The sequence below is a fragment of the Telmatherina bonti genome (assembly GCF_933228915.1).
Source record: "Telmatherina bonti genome assembly, chromosome: 3".
NCBI lineage: Eukaryota > Metazoa > Chordata > Actinopteri > Atheriniformes > Telmatherinidae > Telmatherina > Telmatherina bonti.
In genome coordinates, this window is record NC_136621.1 from 44,837,952 (window position 1) to 44,856,988 (window position 19,037).

Consider the following 19,037-nt stretch of genomic DNA (forward strand, 5'->3'; position numbering starts at 1 on the left):
GGAAAGCTTGACATACAGCAGAACAACAATTTTGAAAGGAACGAGTGCGCTGGACTCTGTGGAACCCGGTTTCTGCGGAACCTGGTTTCTAATACGTGAAAGTAAAAACAAATGTTTGTGAATAAAAAAAGATTTATTGATCACCAGGGGAAACAGCTGATGACATCATCAAACAGAAAGCAGTTCAGCGTGTTGGAAACTTCTTTCATAGATCGGACCGGAACAGATCAGACTGGAACATGTGATCCAGAACATGTGATCTGGGTTCGCCAGACTGGGAGCAGGTCAGAGTCCAGTTTTGGTTCGTCTCGGCGGTCCTTGCAGTCTCCAGACGACCGACCGTCCTTGAACACAACATGCAGCCAAACCCGTTTGATCCAAGCCAAACCAGTCCAGGGTTCTGGTAGAACCCGAACCAGCTCCAAGTGGACCGGATGAGAGTGACGCTGTGCCAAAAAAGTTCTTTTAATCAGCTCATCTGATTATTGATTATGGATCTGAATAGGAACTTCCTGTCATGTGATCATTTGGCACAGCATCCCGACGCTTCACCTGAGTGTGCACGTTCACCTGAGCGTGCACGCTGCTGCTCCACGTGGCCGTTCCCGTGATGAACAGCTGATGTCCGTCACATGACCCTCAGTCCTCCTTGGATTGGTGGACGTCCAGGCTGACGACCTGCAGCTCCGTCAGGCTGCTGCTGCTCTGCTGGCTGATGACCATCTAAACAACAGACAGCGTCAGTTCCTCTGTGCACGTGCGCGTGCGTGTGTGTGTGTGTGTGTGTGTGTGTGTGTGTGTGTGTGCGTGCGCACCGGGTGCAGCTGCACCGCCGATACCGGGATCTGCGTGGCGACCGGAGGAAGAGACGTGAGGAAGACCTGCTGGACGGCGGCTGTAAACAACAAGAAGCAGTTAATCAGCTGATCCGGCCGGTTCCGACCCAACAGTCTGACGTCGCCGTACCCGGGTCATGTGACTGCCCCGTCTGGGGGAAGGCGTTCAGCACGGCGAGGCTGCTGTCGCTCGGTGTCGGGGCGGCATACATCACCGTGTGACCGCCGGGGTACATCATGTGACCCGTCACGGAGGAAGAGGAGGAGGAGGAAGACACGATGGAGACAGGAAGGCTAGTGGCTGGAGGACAAACGGGTCAGCTGATCAATCAGTCAGCTGATCGATCAGTCAGTCAGCTGATCATCAGAAGGGGGCAGGGCACTCACCTGTGGAAGAGGCAGGACTGTGGACGTCAGAGCTGCTCTGATTGGCCGGCTGACTGCTGGGCTGCACCTGGATGGTCTGAAGCGACTGAGAGACTCCAGGACCTGCAGACAGACACACCTGAGTTGACACGGTTCTGGTCCCAGACCGCCGACCGGGCCAGGTAGGGGCGTGGCTGCATGCTGACCTGACAGTGACACGGCGGCAGGGAGGCGGAGCAAGGCAGTTTGCTGAGTAGGCGGAGCCTGCAGTGTGGTGGCGGGAGCGGCTGGGCCCTGCAGCTGGCTGAGGGGGATGGTGTGGGTACCAGGGGGCAGAGATGCACCTTTGGACAGGTGGGGGGCACATACAAGTTAAGAAATAAGTGCAGAAGCAACAGGTTCTTTTTGTGAAGCCCCGCCCACCTACCTGACATCAAGGTTATTCCTCCTGGGAGCACGACGCCCGCTGATGTCTTCAGGACTGTCCCATTGGTGGAGGATGGAGGCTGCCAGGAGGAAGTGCTGGTCGAAGGGGGGGCCTGGGGGGTCCCGGTCAGACCGAAGGAGGGCTTGATCGGCTCCTGCAGGGACACAAGCGGACGTTACCTGTAGAACTGGGGAACCAGGCGGTAGAAGGGGGGAACCAGGCGGTAGAACGGGAGAACCAGGCGGTAGAACGGGAGAACCAGGCGGTAGAAGGGGGGAACCAGGCGGTAGAACGGGAGAACCAGGCGGTAGAAGGGGGGAACCAGGCGGTAGAAGGGGAGAACCAGGCGGTAGAAGGGGGGAACCAGGCGGTAGAAGGGGGGAACCAGGCGGTAGAAGGGGAGAACCAGGCGGTAGAACGGGAGAACCAGGCGGTAGAAGGGGGGAACCAGGCGGTAGAAGGGGGGAACCAGGCGGTAGAACGGGAGAACCAGGCGGTAGAACGGGAGAACCAGGCGGTAGAAGGGGAGAACCAGGCGGTAGAAGGGGAGAACCAGGCGGTAGAAGGGGAGAACCAGGCGGTAGAAGGGGGGAACCAGGCGGTAGAAGGGGAGAACCAGGCGGTAGAAGGGGGGAACCAGGCGGTAGAAGGGGGGAACCAGGCGGTAGAAGGGGAGAACCAGGCGGTAGAAGGGGAGAACCAGGCGGTAGAACGGGGGAACCAGGCGGTAGAAGGGGAGAACCAGGCGGTAGAAGGGGGGAACCAGGCGGTAGAAGGGGAGAACCAGGCGGTAGAACGGGAGAACCAGGCGGTAGAAGGGGGGAACCAGGCGGTAGAAGGGGGGAACCAGGCGGTAGAAGGGGAGAACCAGGCGGTAGAAGGGGGGAACCAGGCGGTAGAAGGGGGGAACCAGGCGGTAGAACGGGGGAACCAGGCGGTAGAACGGGAGAACCAGGCGGTAGAAGGGGGGAACCAGGCGGTAGAACGGGGGAACCAGGCGGTAGAACGGGAGAACCAGGCGGTAGAAGGGGGGAACCAGGCGGTAGAAGGGGAGAACCAGGCGGTAGAAGGGGGGAACCAGGCGGTAGAACGGGGGAACCAGGCGGTAGAACGGGAGAACCAGGCGGTAGAAGGGGGGAACCAGGCGGTAGAAGGGGAGAACCAGGCGGTAGAAGGGGGGAACCAGGCGGTAGAAGGGGAGAACCAGGCGGTAGAACGGGGGAACCAGGCGGTAGAACGGGAGAACCAGGCGGTAGAAGGGGGGAACCAGGCGGTAGAACGGGAGAACCAGGCGGTAGAACGGGAGAACCAGGCGGTAGAACGGGAGAACCAGGCGGTAGAAGGGGGGAACCAGGCGGTAGAACGGGAGAACCAGGCGGTAGAAGGGGAGAACCAGGCGGTAGAAGGGGGGAACCAGGCGGTAGAAGGGGAGAACCAGGCGGTAGAACGGGAGAACCAGGCGGTAGAACGGGAGAACCAGGCGGTAGAAGGGGGGAACCAGGCGGTAGAACGGGGGAACCAGGCGGTAGAACGGGAGAACCAGGCGGTAGAACGGGAGAACCAGGCGGTAGAAGGGGGGAACCAGGCGGTAGAACGGGAGAACCAGGCGGTAGAACGGGAGAACCAGGCGGTAGAAGGGGGGAACCAGGCGGTAGAAGGGGGGAACCAGGCGGTAGAAGGGGAGAACCAGGCGGTAGAACGGGAGAACCAGGCGGTAGAAGGGGGGAACCAGGCGGTAGAAGGGGAGAACCAGGCGGTAGAAGGGGAGAACCAGGCGGTAGAAGGGGAGAACCAGGCGGTAGAAGGGGGGAACCAGGCGGTAGAACGGGAGAACCAGGCGGTAGAAGGGGGGAACCAGGCGGTAGAAGGGGGGAACCAGGCGGTAGAACGGGGGAACCAGGCGGTAGAACGGGGGAACCAGGCGGTAGAACGGGAGAACCAGGCGGTAGAAGGGGAGAACCAGGCGGTAGAAGGGGGGAACCAGGCGGTAGAAGGGGAGAACCAGGCGAGAACCAGGCGGTAGAAGGGGGGAACCAGGCGGTAGAACGGGAGAACCAGGCGAGAACCAGGCGGTAGAAGGGGAGAACCAGGCGGTAGAACGGGAGAACCAGGCGAGAACCAGGCGGTAGAAGGGGAGAACCAGGCGGTAGAACGGGAGAACCAGGCGAGAACCAGGCGGTAGAAGGGGAGAACCAGGCGGTAGAACGGGAGAACCAGGCGGTAGAAGGGGAGAACCAGGCGGTAGAAGGGGAGAACCAGGCGAGAACCAGGCGGTAGAAGGGGGGAACCAGGCGGTAGAAGGGGAGAACCAGGCGGTAGAAGGGGGGAACCAGGCGGTAGAACGGGAGAACCAGGCGGTAGAAGGGGAAAACCAGGCGGTAGAACGGGAGAACCAGGCGGTAGAAGGGGGGAACCAGGCGGTAGAACGGGAGAACCAGGCGGTAGAACGGGAGAACCAGGCGGTAGAACGGGAGAACCAGGCGGTAGAACGGGAGAACCAGGCGGTAGAAGGGGAGAACCAGGCGGTAGAACGGGGGAACCAGGCGGTAGAACGGGAGAACAAGGCGGTAGAACGGGAGAACCAGGCGGTAGAACGGGAGAACCAGGCGGTAGAAGGGGGGAACCAGGCGGTAGAACGGGGGAACCAGGCGGTAGAAGGGGAGAACCAGGCGGTAGAACGGGAGAACCAGGCGGTAGAACGGGAGAACCAGGCGGTAGAACGGGAGAACCAGGCGGTAGAAGGGGAGAACCAGGCGGTAGAACGGGGGAACCAGGCGGTAGAACGGGAGAACCAGGCGGTAGAAGGGGGGAACCAGGCGGTAGAAGGGGAGAACCAGGCGGTAGAAGGGGAGAACCAGGCGGTAGAACGGGAGAACCAGGCGGTAGAACGGGAGAACCAGGCGGTAGAAGGGGGGAACCAGGCGGTAGAAGGGGAGAACCAGGCGGTAGAAGGGGGGAACCAGGCGGTAGAAGGGGAGAACCAGGCGGTAGAACGGGGGAACCAGGCGGTAGAAGGGGAGAACCAGGCGGTAGAAGGGGGGAACCAGGCGGTAGAAGGGGAGAACCAGGCGGTAGAAGGGGGGAACCAGGCGGTAGAACGGGGGAACCAGGCGGTAGAAGGGGAGAACCAGGCGGTAGAAGGGGGGAACCAGGCGGTAGAAGGGGAGAACCAGGCGGTAGAACGGGAGAACCAGGCGGTAGAACGGGAGAACCAGGCGGTAGAAGGGGGGAACCAGGCGGTAGAAGGGGGGAACCAGGCGGTAGAAGGGGAGAACCAGGCGGTAGAACGGGAGAACCAGGCGGTAGAACGGGGGAACCAGGCGGTAGAAGGGGGGAACCAGGCGGTAGAACGGGAGAACCAGGCGGTAGAAGGGGAGAACCAGGCGGTAGAACGGGGGAACCAGGCGGTAGAAGGGGAGAACCAGGCGGTAGAAGGGGAGAACCAGGCGGTAGAACGGGGGAACCAGGCGGTAGAACGGGGGAACCAGGCGGTAGAACGGGAGAACCAGGCGGTAGAACGGGGGAACCAGGCGGTAGAACGGGAGAACCAGGCGGTAGAAGGGGAGAACCAGGCGGTAGAAGGGGAGAACCAGGCGGTAGAAGGGGGGAACCAGGCGGTAGAACGGGAGAACCAGGCGGTAGAAGGGGAGAACCAGGCGGTAGAACGGGAGAACCAGGCGGTAGAACGGGAGAACCAGGCGGTAGAACGGGAGAACCAGGCGGTAGAACGGGAGAACCAGGCGGTAGAACGGGAGAACCAGGCGGTAGAACGGGGGAACCAGGCGGTAGAACGGGAGAACCAGGCGGTAGAACGGGGGAACCAGGCGGTAGAAGGGGAGAACCAGGCGGTAGAACGGGAGAACCAGGCGGTAGAACGGGAGAACCAGGCGGTAGAAGGGGGGAACCAGGCGGTAGAAGGGGAGAACCAGGCGGTAGAACGGGGGAACCAGGCGGTAGAAGGGGAGAACCAGGCGGTAGAAGGGGGGAACCAGGCGGTAGAAGGGGAGAACCAGGCGGTAGAAGGGGGGAACCAGGCGGTAGAACGGGAGAACCAGGCGGTAGAAGGGGGGAACCAGGCGGTAGAACGGGAGAACCAGGCGGTAGAAGGGGAGAACCAGGCGGTAGAAGGGGGGAACCAGGCGGTAGAAGGGGGGAACCAGGCGGTAGAAGGGGAGAACCAGGCGGTAGAAGGGGGGAACCAGGCGGTAGAAGGGGAGAACCAGGCGGTAGAAGGGGAGAACCAGGCGGTAGAACGGGAGAACCAGGCGGTAGAAGGGGAGAACCAGGCGGTAGAACGGGGGAACCAGGCGGTAGAACGGGGGAACCAGGCGGTAGAACGGGGGAACCAGGCGGTAGAAGGGGGGAACCAGGCGGTAGAACGGGGGAACCAGGCGGTAGAAGGGGGGAACCAGGCGGTAGAAGGGGGGAACCAGGCGGTAGAAGGGGGGAACCAGGCGGTAGAAGGGGAGAACAAGGCGGTAGAACGGGGGAACCAGGCGGTAGAACGGGAGAACCAGGCGGTAGAAGGGGAGAACCAGGCGGTAGAAGGGGAGAACCAGGCGGTAGAACGGGGGAACCAGGCGGTAGAAGGGGAGAACCAGGCGGTAGAAGGGGAGAACCAGGCGGTAGAAGGGGGGAACCAGGCGGTAGAACGGGGGAACCAGGCGGTAGAAGGGGGGAACCAGGCGGTAGAACGGGAGAACCAGGCGGTAGAACGGGAGAACCAGGCGGTAGAACGGGGGAACCAGGCGGTAGAAGGGGAGAACCAGGCGGTAGAAGGGGGGAACCAGGCGGTAGAAGGGGGGAACCAGGCGGTAGAAGGGGAGAACCAGGCGGTAGAACGGGAGAACCAGGCGGTAGAACGGGAGAACCAGGCGGTAGAAGGGGGGAACCAGGCGGTAGAAGGGGAGAACCAGGCGGTAGAAGGGGGGAACCAGGCGGTAGAACGGGAGAACCAGGCGGTAGAACGGGAGAACCAGGCGGTAGAACGGGAGAACCAGGCGGTAGAACGGGAGAACCAGGCGGTAGAAGGGGAGAACCAGGCGGTAGAACGGGGGAACCAGGCGGTAGAACGGGAGAACCAGGCGGTAGAAGGGGAGAACCAGGCGGTAGAACGGGAGAACCAGGCGGTAGAACGGGAGAACCAGGCGGTAGAACGGGAGAACCAGACGGTAGAACGGGAGAACCAGGCGGTAGAACGGGGGAACCAGGCGGTAGAACGGGAGAACCAGGCGGTAGAACGGGAGAACCAGGCGGTAGAAGGGGAGAACCAGGCGGTAGAAGGGGAGAACCAGGCGGTAGAACGGGAGAACCAGGCGGTAGAACGGGAGAACCAGGCGGTAGAACGGGGGAACCAGGCGGTAGAACGGGAGAACCAGGCGGTAGAAGGGGGGAACCAGGCGGTAGAAGGGGGGAACCAGGCGGTAGAAGGGGAGAACCAGGCGGTAGAACGGGGGAACCAGGCGGTAGAACGGGAGAACCAGGCGGTAGAAGGGGGGAACCAGGCGGTAGAAGGGGGGAACCAGGCGGTAGAACGGGGGAACCAGGCGGTAGAACGGGAGAACCAGGCGGTAGAACGGGAGAACCAGGCGGTAGAAGGGGGGAACCAGGCGGTAGAAGGGGGGAACCAGGCGGTAGAAGGGGGGAACCAGGCGGTAGAAGGGGAGAACCAGGCGGTAGAAGGGGGGAACCAGGCGGTAGAAGGGGAGAACCAGGCGGTAGAAGGGGAGAACCAGGCGAGAACCAGGCGGTAGAAGGGGAGAACCAGGCGGTAGAACGGGAGAACCAGGCGGTAGAACGGGAGAACCAGGCGGTAGAAGGGGAGAACCAGGCGGTAGAAGGGGAGAACCAGGCGGTAGAAGGGGGGAACCAGGCGGTAGAAGGGGAGAACCAGGCGGTAGAACGGGAGAACCAGGCGGTAGAAGGGGAGAACCAGGCGGTAGAACGGGAGAACCAGGCGGTAGAAGGGGAGAACCAGGCGAGAACCAGGCGGTAGAACGGGAGAACCAGGCGGTAGAAGGGGAGAACCAGGCGGTAGAAGGGGAGAACCAGGCGGTAGAAGGGGAGAACCAGGCGGTAGAACGGGGGAACCAGGCGGTAGAACGGGAGAACCAGGCGGTAGAAGGGGGGAACCAGGCGGTAGAACGGGAGAACCAGGCGGTAGAAGGGGGGAACCAGGCGGTAGAACGGGAGAACCAGGCGGTAGAAGGGGAGAACCAGGCGGTAGAAGGGGGGAACCAGGCGGTAGAAGGGGGGAACCAGGCGGTAGAAGGGGAGAACCAGGCGGTAGAAGGGGAGAACCAGGCGGTAGAAGGGGGGAACCAGGCGGTAGAAGGGGAGAACCAGGCGGTAGAAGGGGGGAACCAGGCGGTAGAAGGGGAGAACCAGGCGGTAGAACGGGAGAACCAGGCGGTAGAAGGGGAGAACCAGGCGGTAGAACGGGAGAACCAGGCGGTAGAAGGGGGGAACCAGGCGGTAGAAGGGGAGAACCAGGCGGTAGAAGGGGGGAACCAGGAGGTAGAAGGGGAGAACCAGGCGGTAGAAGGGGGGAACCAGGCGGTAGAACGGGAGAACCAGGCAGTAGAACGGGAGAACCAGGCGGTAGAAGGGGAGAACCAGGCGAGAACCAGGCGGAAGAACGGGAGAACCAGGCGGTAGAAGGGGGGAACCAGGCAGTAGAACGGGAGAACCAGGCGGTAGAACGGGAGAACCAGGCGGTAGAACGGGAGAACCAGTCGGTAGAACGGGAGAACCAGGCGGTAGAAGGGGGGAACCAGGCGGTAGAACGGGAGAACCAGGCGGTAGAACGGGAGAACCAGGCGGTAGAACGGGAGAACCAGGCGGTAGAACGGGAGAACCAGGCGGTAGAACGGGAGAACCAGGCGGTAGAACGGGAGAACCAGGCGGTAGAACGGGGGAACCAGGCGGTAGAACGGGAGAACCAGGCGGTAGAAGGGGGGAACCAGGCGGTAGAAGGGGAGAACCAGGCGGTAGAACGGGAGAACCAGGCGGTAGAAGGGGGGAACCAGGCGGTAGAAGGGGAGAACCAGGCGGTAGAAGGGGGGAACCAGGCGGTAGAAGGGGAGAACCAGGCGGTAGAACGGGGGAACCAGGCGGTAGAAGGGGAGAACCAGGCGGTAGAAGGGGGGAACCAGGCGGTAGAAGGGGAGAACCAGGCGGTAGAAGGGGGGAACCAGGCGGTAGAACGGGGGAACCAGGCGGTAGAAGGGGAGAACCAGGCGGTAGAAGGGGGGAACCAGGCGGTAGAAGGGGAGAACCAGGCGGTAGAACGGGAGAACCAGGCGGTAGAACGGGGGAACCAGGCGGTAGAAGGGGGGAACCAGGCGGTAGAACGGGAGAACCAGGCGGTAGAAGGGGAGAACCAGGCGGTAGAACGGGGGAACCAGGCGGTAGAAGGGGAGAACCAGGCGGTAGAACGGGAGAACCAGGCGGTAGAAGGGGAGAACCAGGCGGTAGAACGGGGGAACCAGGCGGTAGAACGGGGGAACCAGGCGGTAGAACGGGAGAACCAGGCGGTAGAACGGGGGAACCAGGCGGTAGAACGGGAGAACCAGGCGGTAGAAGGGGAGAACCAGGCGGTAGAAGGGGAGAACCAGGCGGTAGAAGGGGGGAACCAGGCGGTAGAACGGGAGAACCAGGCGGTAGAAGGGGAGAACCAGGCGGTAGAACGGGGGAACCAGGCGGTAGAACGGGAGAACCAGGCGGTAGAACGGGAGAACCAGGCGGTAGAAGGGGGGAACCAGGCGGTAGAAGGGGAGAACCAGGCGGTAGAACGGGGGAACCAGGCGGTAGAAGGGGAGAACCAGGCGGTAGAAGGGGGGAACCAGGCGGTAGAAGGGGAGAACCAGGCGGTAGAAGGGGGGAACCAGGCGGTAGAACGGGAGAACCAGGCGGTAGAAGGGGGGAACCAGGCGGTAGAACGGGAGAACCAGGCGGTAGAAGGGGAGAACCAGGCGGTAGAAGGGGGGAACCAGGCGGTAGAAGGGGAGAACCAGGCGGTAGAAGGGGGGAACCAGGCGGTAGAAGGGGAGAACCAGGCGGTAGAAGGGGAGAACCAGGCGGTAGAACGGGAGAACCAGGCGGTAGAAGGGGAGAACCAGGCGGTAGAACGGGGGAACCAGGCGGTAGAACGGGAGAACCAGGCGGTAGAAGGGGGGAACCAGGCGGTAGAACGGGAGAACCAGGCGGTAGAAGGGGGGAACCAGGCGGTAGAAGGGGGGAACCAGGCGGTAGAAGGGGAGAACCAGGCGGTAGAAGGGGGGAACCAGGCGGTAGAAGGGGAGAACCAGGCGGTAGAAGGGGAGAACCAGGCGAGAACCAGGCGGTAGAAGGGGAGAACCAGGCGGTAGAACGGGAGAACCAGGCGGTAGAACGGGAGAACCAGGCGGTAGAAGGGGAGAACCAGGCGGTAGAAGGGGAGAACCAGGCGGTAGAAGGGGGGAACCAGGCGGTAGAAGGGGAGAACCAGGCGGTAGAACGGGAGAACCAGGCGGTAGAAGGGGAGAACCAGGCGGTAGAACGGGAGAACCAGGCGGTAGAAGGGGAGAACCAGGCGAGAACCAGGCGGTAGAACGGGAGAACCAGGCGGTAGAAGGGGAGAACCAGGCGGTAGAAGGGGAGAACCAGGCGGTAGAAGGGGAGAACCAGGCGGTAGAACGGGGGAACCAGGCGGTAGAACGGGAGAACCAGGCGGTAGAAGGGGGGAACCAGGCGGTAGAACGGGAGAACCAGGCGGTAGAAGGGGGGAACCAGGCGGTAGAACGGGAGAACCAGGCGGTAGAAGGGGAGAACCAGGCGGTAGAAGGGGGGAACCAGGCGGTAGAAGGGGGGAACCAGGCGGTAGAAGGGGGGAACCAGGCGGTAGAAGGGGAGAACCAGGCGGTAGAAGGGGAGAACCAGGCGGTAGAAGGGGGGAACCAGGCGGTAGAAGGGGAGAACCAGGCGGTAGAAGGGGGGAACCAGGCGGTAGAAGGGGAGAACCAGGCGGTAGAAGGGGAGAACCAGGCGGTAGAAGGGGAGAACCAGGCGGTAGAACGGGAGAACCAGGCGGTAGAAGGGGGGAACCAGGCGGTAGAAGGGGAGAACCAGGCGGTAGAAGGGGGGAACCAGGCGGTAGAAGGGGAGAACCAGGCGGTAGAAGGGGGGAACCAGGCGGTAGAACGGGAGAACCAGGCAGTAGAACGGGAGAACCAGGCGGTAGAAGGGGAGAACCAGGCGAGAACCAGGCGGAAGAACGGGAGAACCAGGCGGTAGAAGGGGGGAACCAGGCAGTAGAACGGGAGAACCAGGCGGTAGAACGGGAGAACCAGGCGGTAGAACGGGAGAACCAGTCGGTAGAACGGGAGAACCAGGCGGTAGAACGGGAGAACCAGGCGGTAGAAGGGGAGAACCAGTCGGTAGAACGGGAGAACCAGGCGGTAGAACGGGAGAACCAGGCGGTAGAAGGGGGGAACCAGGCGGTAGAAGGGGGGAACCAGGCGGTAGAACGGGAGAACCAGGCGGTAGAAGGGGAGAACCAGGCGGTAGAAGGGGAGAACCAGGCGGTAGAACGGGAGAACCAGGCGGTAGAAGGGGGGAACCAGGCGGTAGAACGGGAGAACCAGGCGGTAGAAGGGGGGAACCAGGCGGTAGAACGGGAGAACCAGGCGGTAGAACGGGAGAACCAGGCGGTAGAAGGGGAGAACCAGGCGGTAGAACGGGAGAACCAGGCGGTAGAACGGGAGAACCAGGCGGTAGAACGGGAGAACCAGGCGGTAGAAGGGGAGAACCAGGCGGTAGAAGGGGAGAACCAGGCGGTAGAACGGGAGAACCAGGCGGTAGAAGGGGGGAACCAGGCGGTAGAACGGGAGAACCAGGCGGTAGAAGGGGGGAACCAGGCGGTAGAACGGGAGAACCAGGCGGTAGAAGGGGGGAACCAGGCGGTAGAACGGGAGAACCAGGCGGTAGAAGGGGGGAACCAGGCGGTAGAAGGGGGGAACCAGGCGGTAGAAGGGGAGAACCAGGCGGTAGAAGGGGGGAACCAGGCGGTAGAAGGGGGGAACCAGGCGGTAGAAGGGGGGAACCAGGCGGTAGAAGGGGAGAACCAGGCGGTAGAAGGGGAGAACCAGGCGGTAGAAGGGGAGAACCAGGCGGTAGAAGGGGGGAACCAGGCGGTAGAAGGGGAGAACCAGGCGGTAGAAGGGGGGAACCAGGCGGTAGAAGGGGGGAACCAGGCGGTAGAAGGGGAGAACCAGGCGGTAGAAGGGGAGAACCAGGCGGTAGAAGGGGAGAACCAGGGGAGAACCAGGCGGAAGAACGGGAGAACCAGGCGGTAGAACGGGAGAACCAGGCGAGAACCAGGCGGTAGAACGGGAGAACCAGGCGGTAGAACGGGAGAACACGTCCTGACCGGAACCCCCAACACGTCCTGACCTGAACCCCCAACAGGTCCCGACCGGAACCCCCAACAGGTCCTGAACTGAACCCCCAACAGGTCCAGAACTGAACCAAATGCCTCAGAACCCGACACGTCCACAGCAGTTACCTTGGTTCCATCAGAACCGTCCGCCTCCGCCACCTGGTAGGAGAGGTCCGTCTCCTCGAAGCCCGTGGCGCTCATCCTCTGGTCACAAGACGGGTCTGACCGCGGCGGCGAGTCGGGAGAGTTGAGGCATGTCTGGATCAGAGCCTTCCCCGTCTCCGATGTGATCATTGGCTGCAGCTTCCTGGTGGCGAAGGTGTACACGTGGCCCGTCTCGCTGGCGACCAGCAGCAACACCTGGGTACCTGTCAGCGTGGACAGCTCATAGGCCTGCAGGAGAGGGCGGGGCCAACAGAGGATCAATTGTTTAATCAGTGTTGCCATGGTGACTCGGCTGTGGTTCTATGTTGGTTCCGCCAGTCCCAGGTGTGTCCACCTGGCCCAGTGTACCCTACCTTGCGGTTACCTTCAGGTGTTTCTGCCTCACCTTCTTCATGATGCCAGTCTTCCTCTTGCTGAACGTCGTGTACCGCCGAAGTTTGTTATCAATAAACTCCATCTTGATCTTCACCCGTCCCCTGGTCTTCTTCCCGGGCTTGGCTCCGGCCACCGCGGGGCTCATCCCGCTAAAGCCCCGGATAAGGCCTCCGGAGGTCTGCGGTGCCGGTTCGCTCCTCTCCCGCTTCACGCCCCTCCTGTCGCCCCCAGAACCCTCATCGTCCCCGGAGTCGGAGTCCTGGTCGGTACCGCTGTAAACCACCTCGGTGCTGTACTCCCGGTCCTCGAACCGGCCTCCATCGGTCTCGGAACCAGGATTGGGTCGGGGTCCGGATGAATTCACCGGGAGGTTACCCAACGGGACTCCGTTACCCGCCTGCCCGGAACCGGTTCTTGTGCCCATGGCGCCCCGTTGATGTCAAGTATTTCCCGCTGCTGACCTCCTGGAGCGGCGGCCTCCTCCTCTCGGCCGACCCGAACTCCTGTGGCGGCGTTAAGAGCAGGCAGTCCTCGCCGGGGCTCGACGCTCTTAGGTCGGGCACAGAGGGCTAACAGCTGTGATGCTAACGGAGCGGAGCGGCTAACAGCACGGCTAGCTGTGATGCTAACGGAGCGGAGCGGCTAACAGCACGGCTAGCTGTGATGCTAACGGAGCGAAGCGGCTAACAGCACGGCTAGCTGTGGTGCTAACGGAGCGGAGCGGCTAACAGCACGGCTAGCTGTGGTGCTAACGAAGCGGAGCGGCTAACAGCCCGGCTAGCTGTGATGCTAACGGAGCGGAGCGGCTAAGAGCCCGACTAGCTGTGATGCTAACGGAGCGGAGCGGCTTAGAGCCCGACTAGCTGTGATGCTAACGGAGCGGAGCGGCTAAGAGCCCGACTAGCTGTGATGCTAACGGAGCGGAGCGGCTAAGAGCCCGACTAGCTGTGATGCTAACGGAGTGGAGCGGCTAACAGCACGGCTAGCGGCTGAACCGTCAAGTTTAGCAACAAAAAGGCCCCCGAGCGATCAGGAAACTCCGAAAATCAGCAGCGGGTCGCACACACTGGCCCCAGCGTTCCGAAGGCGACATTGTGCGCGTTGATTTAATACAGTTTAATCAGAGAATAAAGTTATAAAGTTGTTTTTCCATAACGAGGCCCGGCCCCTAGATTATTCCGCTACACATAAGAAAATGACAGGCAGCAGCCGGACATACCCGTCCGCAAGGACATATAGTTCTGGTTTTAAACATACTAGGTTAACACACACGCTGATCAAGAATTGTGATTTTAATCATATACGTAATGTTAATAATTTTCACGTAGTTTGACCTGGAAGGATGTGAGCTTAATTAAGACTGTGCGCACTGATGCGCGAGGACAGTGGTTGTGAAACGTGCAAAGGGACTACTTTTTTCTCCATATGAAGAAAGGCACTTCCTTTTATGGAGCAACTCCTCCATATATGGTTAAAAGCTTGGTTCCGCCAGACCTTTAGACTAACACATGGAAGAAATGTGTATTATAAGAACCAGAACCAGAGCAACTAAAACGGAAGGAAGATCTCTCCACCCTCACGTCCACAAACCAAATGAAGTCCAACGTCACTGTCCTCATCACCTGCAACCATTTATTTATAATCTCTGTGATTACGGCACATATAAAACGAGTTTGTCTGTTCCATTTGGGGCGTATAAAACTAGTTGGCCTTTCCTGTGTGGGATGTTTAATACTGGTTTTATATGTCCCAAGGGAACAGACCAACTGGTTTTATATGTCCCAAACAGGACAGGCCAACTGGTTTTATATGTCCCAAATGGGACAGGCCAACTGGTTTTATCAGTCCCAAACGGGACATGCTAACTGGCTTTATAAGTCCCAAACATCACAGGCCAACTGGTTTTATACGTCCCTAACAGGACTGGCCAACTGGTTTCATACGTCCCAAACAGAACAGCTCCACTGGTTCTATCCTTCCCAAATGGAACAGACCAACTAGTTTTTTAAGTCCCGTAGAGGAAATGCCAACTGGTTTTATACATTCCAAACCGGACAGGCCAACTGGTTTTATATGTTCCAAACAGGACAGGCCAACTGGTTTTATATGTTCCAATGGGGACAGCCCAACTGGTATTAAACATACCAAATGGAACAGGCGAACTTGTTTTATAAGTCCCAAACCGGACAGGCCAACTGGTTTTATACATCCCAAACCGGAAAGGCCAACTGGTTATATATGGTCCAATGGGGACAGCCCAACTGGTAATAAACGGACCAAATGGAACAGGCCAACTGGTTTTATAAGTCCCAAACCAGATAGGCCAACTGGTTTTATACATCCCAAACGGGAAAAGGCCAACTGGTTTTATTTGTCCGAAACAGGACAGGCCAACTGCTTTTATAAGTCCCAAAGGGACAGGCCAACTGGTTTTATACATCCCAAACCGGAAAGGCCAACTGGTTTTATATGTCCGAAACAGGGCAGTCCAACTGGCTTTAAATGTCCCAAACAGGACAGGCCAACTGGTTTTATATGTCCCAATCAGTACTGGCCAACTGGTTTTTATACGTCCATACTGGGACAGGCCAACTGGCTTTATAAGTCCCAAACAGCACAGGCCAACTGGTTTTATACGTCCCAAATGGACAAGGCCAACTGATTTTATGCATCACCAACAGGACAGGCTAACTGGTTTTATTTGTCCGAAACAGGACAGTCCAACTGGCTTTAAATGTCCCAAACAGGACAGGCCAACTGGTTTTATATGTCCCAAAGGGACAGGCCAACTGGTTTTATATGTCCCAATCAGTACTGGCCAACTGGTTTTTATACGTCCATAATGGGACAGGCCAACTGGTTTTATAGATCCCAAACGGGACATGCCAACTGGTTTTATACGTCCCAAATGGACAAGACCAACTGATTTTATGCATCACCAACGGGACAGGCCAACTGGTTTTATTTGTCCGAAACAGGACAGGCCAACTGGTTTTATATGTCCGAAACAGGACAGGTCAACTGGCTTTATATGTCTGAAACAGGACAGGCCAACTGGTTTTCTAAGTCCCAATAGGGACAGGCCCAATGATTTTATACGTCCCAAACAGGACAGGCCCACTGGTTCTATCCTTCCCAAATGGAACAGACCAACGAGTTTTTTAAGTCTCGTAGGGGAAATGCCAACTGGTTTTAGATATCCCAAAAAGGACCGGCCAACTGGTTTTATATGTTCCAATGTGGACAGCCCAACTGGTGTTAAACATACCAAATGGAACAGGCCAACTGGTTTTATAAGTCCCAAACCGGACAGGCCAACTGGTTTTATACATCCCAAACCGGATAGGCCAACTGGTTTTATATGTTCCAATGGGGACAGCCCAACTGGTATTCAATGGACCAAATGGAACAGGCCAACTGGTTTTATAAGTCTCAAACCGGACAGGCCAACTGGTTTTATACATCCCAAACGGGAAAAGGCCAACTGGTTTTATAAGTCCCAAACAGGACAGGCCAACTGGTTTTATACATCCCAACCCGGACAGGCCAACTGGTTTTATATGTTCCAATGGGGACAGCCCAACTGGTTTTATATGTCCCAAAGGGACAGGCCAACTGGTTTTATATGTCCCAAACGGGAAATGCCAACTGGCTTTATAAGTCCCAAACAGCACAGGCCAACTGGTTTTATACGTCCCAAATGGAAAAGGCCAACTGATTTTATGCATCACCAACAGGACAGGCCCACTGGTTTTATGCATCCCAAATGGAACAGACCTACTAGTTTTATAAGTCCCAAAGAGGACAGGCCAACTGGTTTTATAGATCCCAAACGAGACAGGCCAACTGGTTTTATAAGTCCCAAATGGGACAGGCCAACTGGTTTTATGCATCCCAAATGGAACAGGCCAACTGGTTTAATACGTCCGAAACAGGACAGGTCAACTGGTTTTATAAGTCCCAAACAGGACAGGCCAACTGGTTTTATACATCCCAACCCAGACAGGCCAACTGGTTTTATATGTTCCAATGGGGACAGCCCAACTGGTTTTATATGTCCCAAAGGGACAGGCCAACTGGTTTTATATGTCCCAAACAGGACAGGCCAACTGGTTTTATACATCCCAACCCGGACAGGCCAACTGGTTTTATAAATCCCAAAGGGACAGGCCAACTGGTTTTATACATCCCAAACCGGAAAGGCCAACTGGTTTTATTTGTCCGAAACAGGACAGGCCAACTGGCTTTATAAGTCCCAAACAGCACAGGCCAACTGGTTTTATACGTCCCAAATGGACAAGGCCAACTGATTTTATGCATCGCCAACAGGACAGGCCAACTGGTTTTATATGTCCCAAACAGGACAGGCCAACTGGCTTTATATGTCCGAAACAGGACATGCCAACTGGTTTTCTAAGTCCCAATAGGGACAGGCCCAATGATTTTATACATCCCAAACAGGACAGGCCCACTGGTTCTATCCTTCCCAAATGAAACAGACCAACGAGTTTTTTAAGTCTCGTAGATGAAATGCCAACTGGTTTTATATATCCGAAACAGGACCGGCCAACTGGTTTTATATGTTCCAATGGGGACAGCCCAACTGGTGTTAAACATACCAAATGGAACAGGCCAACTGGTTTTATAAGTCCCAAACCGGACAGGCCAACTGGTTTTATACATCCCAAACCGGATAGGCCAACTGGTTTTATATGTTCCAATGGGGACAGCCCAACTGGTATTCAACGGACCAAATGGAACAGGCCAACTGGTTTTATAAGTCTCAAACCGGACAGGCCAACTGGTTTTATACATCCCAAACGGGAAAAGGCCAACTGGTTTTATAAGTCCCAAACAGGACAGGCCAACTGGTTTTATATGTCCCAAAGGGACAGGTCAACTGGTTTTATAAGTCCCAAAGGGACAGGCCAACTGGTTTTATACATCCCAAACCGGAAAGGCCAACTGGTTTTATTTGTCCGAAACAGGACAGGCCAACTGGCGTTATAAGTCCCAAACAGCACAGGCCAACTGGTTTTATACGTCCCAAATGGACAAGGCCAACTGATTTTATGCATCACCAACAGGACAGACCACATGGTTTTATATGTCCCAAACAGGACAGGCCAACTGGCTTTATATGTCCGAAACAGGACATGCCAACTGGTTTTCTAAGTCCCAATAGGGACAGGCCCAATGATTTTATACATCCCAAACAGGACAGGCCCACTGGTTCTATCCTTCCCAAATGAAACAGACCAACAAGTTTTTTAAGTCTCGTAGATGAAATGCCAACTGGTTTTATATATCCGAAAAAGGACCGGCCAACTGGTTTTATATGTTCCAATGGGGACAGCCCAACTGGTGTTAAACATACCAAATGGAACAGGCCAACTGGTTTTATAAGTCCCAAACCGGACAGGCCAACTGGTTTTATACATCCCAAACGGGAAAAGGCCAACTGGTTTTATAAGTCCCAAACAGGACAGGCCAACTGGTTTTATACATCCCAACCCGGACAGGCCAACTGGTTTTATAAGTCCCAAACAGGACAGGCCAACTGGTTTTATATGTTCCAATGGGGACAGCCCAACTGGTTTTATATGTCCCAAAGGGACAGGCCAACTGGTTTTATATGTCCCAAACAGGACAGGCCAACTGGTTTTATACATCCCAACCCGGAAAGGCCAACTGGTTTTATAAGTCCCAAAGGGACAGGCCAACTGGTTTTATACATCCCAAACCGGAAAGGCCAACTGGTTTTATTTGTCCGAAACAGGACAGGCCAACTGGCTTTATAAGTCCCAAACAGCACAGGCCAACTGGTTTTATACGTCCCAAATGGACAAGGCCAACTGATTTTATGCATCACCAAAAGGACAGGCCAACTGGTTTTATATGTCCCAAACAGGACAGGCCAACTGGCTTTATATGTCCGAAACAGGACATGCCAACTGGTTTTCTAAGTCCCAATAGGGACAGGCCCAATGATTTTATACATCCCAAACAGGACAGGCCCACTGGTTCTATCCTTCCCAAATGAAAAAGACCAACGAGTTTTTTAAGTCTCGTAGATGAAATGCCAACTGGTTTTATATATCTGAAACAGGACCGGCCAACTGGTTTTATATGTTCCAATGGGGAAAGCCCAACTGGTGTTAAACATACCAAATGGAACAGGCCAACTGGTTTTATAAGTCCCAAACCGGACAGGCCAACTGGTTTTATACATCCCAAACCTGATAGGCCAACTGGTTTTATATGTCCCAATGGGGACAGCCCAACTGGTATTCAACGGACCAAATGGAACAGGCCAACTGGTTTTATAAGTCTCAAACCGGACAGGCCAACTGGTTTTATAAGTCCCAAACAGGACAGGCCAACTGGTTTTATATGTCCCAAAGGGACAGGCCAACTGGTTTTATAAGTCCCAAACAGGACAGGCCAACTG

The 19,037-nt window shown here is 57.4% G+C and overlaps 2 protein-coding genes across 3 annotated transcripts in view; one reads left to right on the forward strand and one right to left on the reverse strand.

Annotated features, from left to right (window-relative positions):
- Positions 1 to 636, forward strand: part of LOC306774296 (son of sevenless homolog 1-like) — a gene marked incomplete at both ends in the record, with an annotated part of 49,098 nt that extends 48,462 nt beyond the window's left edge. The window contains one exon of the mRNA XM_079264296.1: positions 537 to 636. Within this exon, the coding sequence (XP_079120422.1) occupies positions 537 to 636 (100 nt within the window). The remainder of the gene's footprint in view (positions 1 to 536) is intronic.
- Positions 153 to 13,765, reverse strand: LOC306774690 (serum response factor-like). 2 transcript variants are annotated; one of them, XR_013771831.1, is made up of 9 exons: positions 12,597 to 13,765; positions 12,173 to 12,439; positions 1,630 to 1,783; positions 1,409 to 1,546; positions 1,224 to 1,325; positions 967 to 1,137; positions 816 to 895; positions 571 to 723; positions 153 to 446 (listed from the first exon to the last, which is right to left on the reverse strand). XR_013771831.1 is itself a non-coding variant. In XM_079264839.1 (8 exons), exons 1-8 carry the CDS (start codon positions 13,008 to 13,010, stop codon positions 640 to 642), a joined length of 1,410 nt encoding a protein of 469 aa, XP_079120965.1. In that variant the 5' UTR covers positions 13,011 to 13,765; the 3' UTR covers positions 153 to 639. The 2 variants fall into 2 exon arrangements, 1 of the variants encoding a protein (XP_079120965.1); XM_079264839.1 differs by having other exon boundaries at positions 153 to 723.
- Between the last annotated feature and the right edge of the window lie 5,272 nt (positions 13,766 to 19,037).

Excerpts from the sequence above, each read along its gene's own strand:
- LOC306774690 (XM_079264839.1), bottom strand. The coding sequence starts at position 13,010 with ATGGGCACAAGAACCGGTTCCGGGCAGGCGGGTAACGGAGTCCCGTTG. Across the intron at positions 896-966 it reads GGGGCAGTCACATGACCCGG|CCGCCGTCCAGCAGGTCTTC; the intron begins GTACGGCGACGT and ends TGTTGTTTACAG. Across the intron at positions 724-815 it reads CGGCGGTGCAGCTGCACCCG|ATGGTCATCAGCCAGCAGAG; the intron begins GTGCGCACGCAC and ends TCTGTTGTTTAG.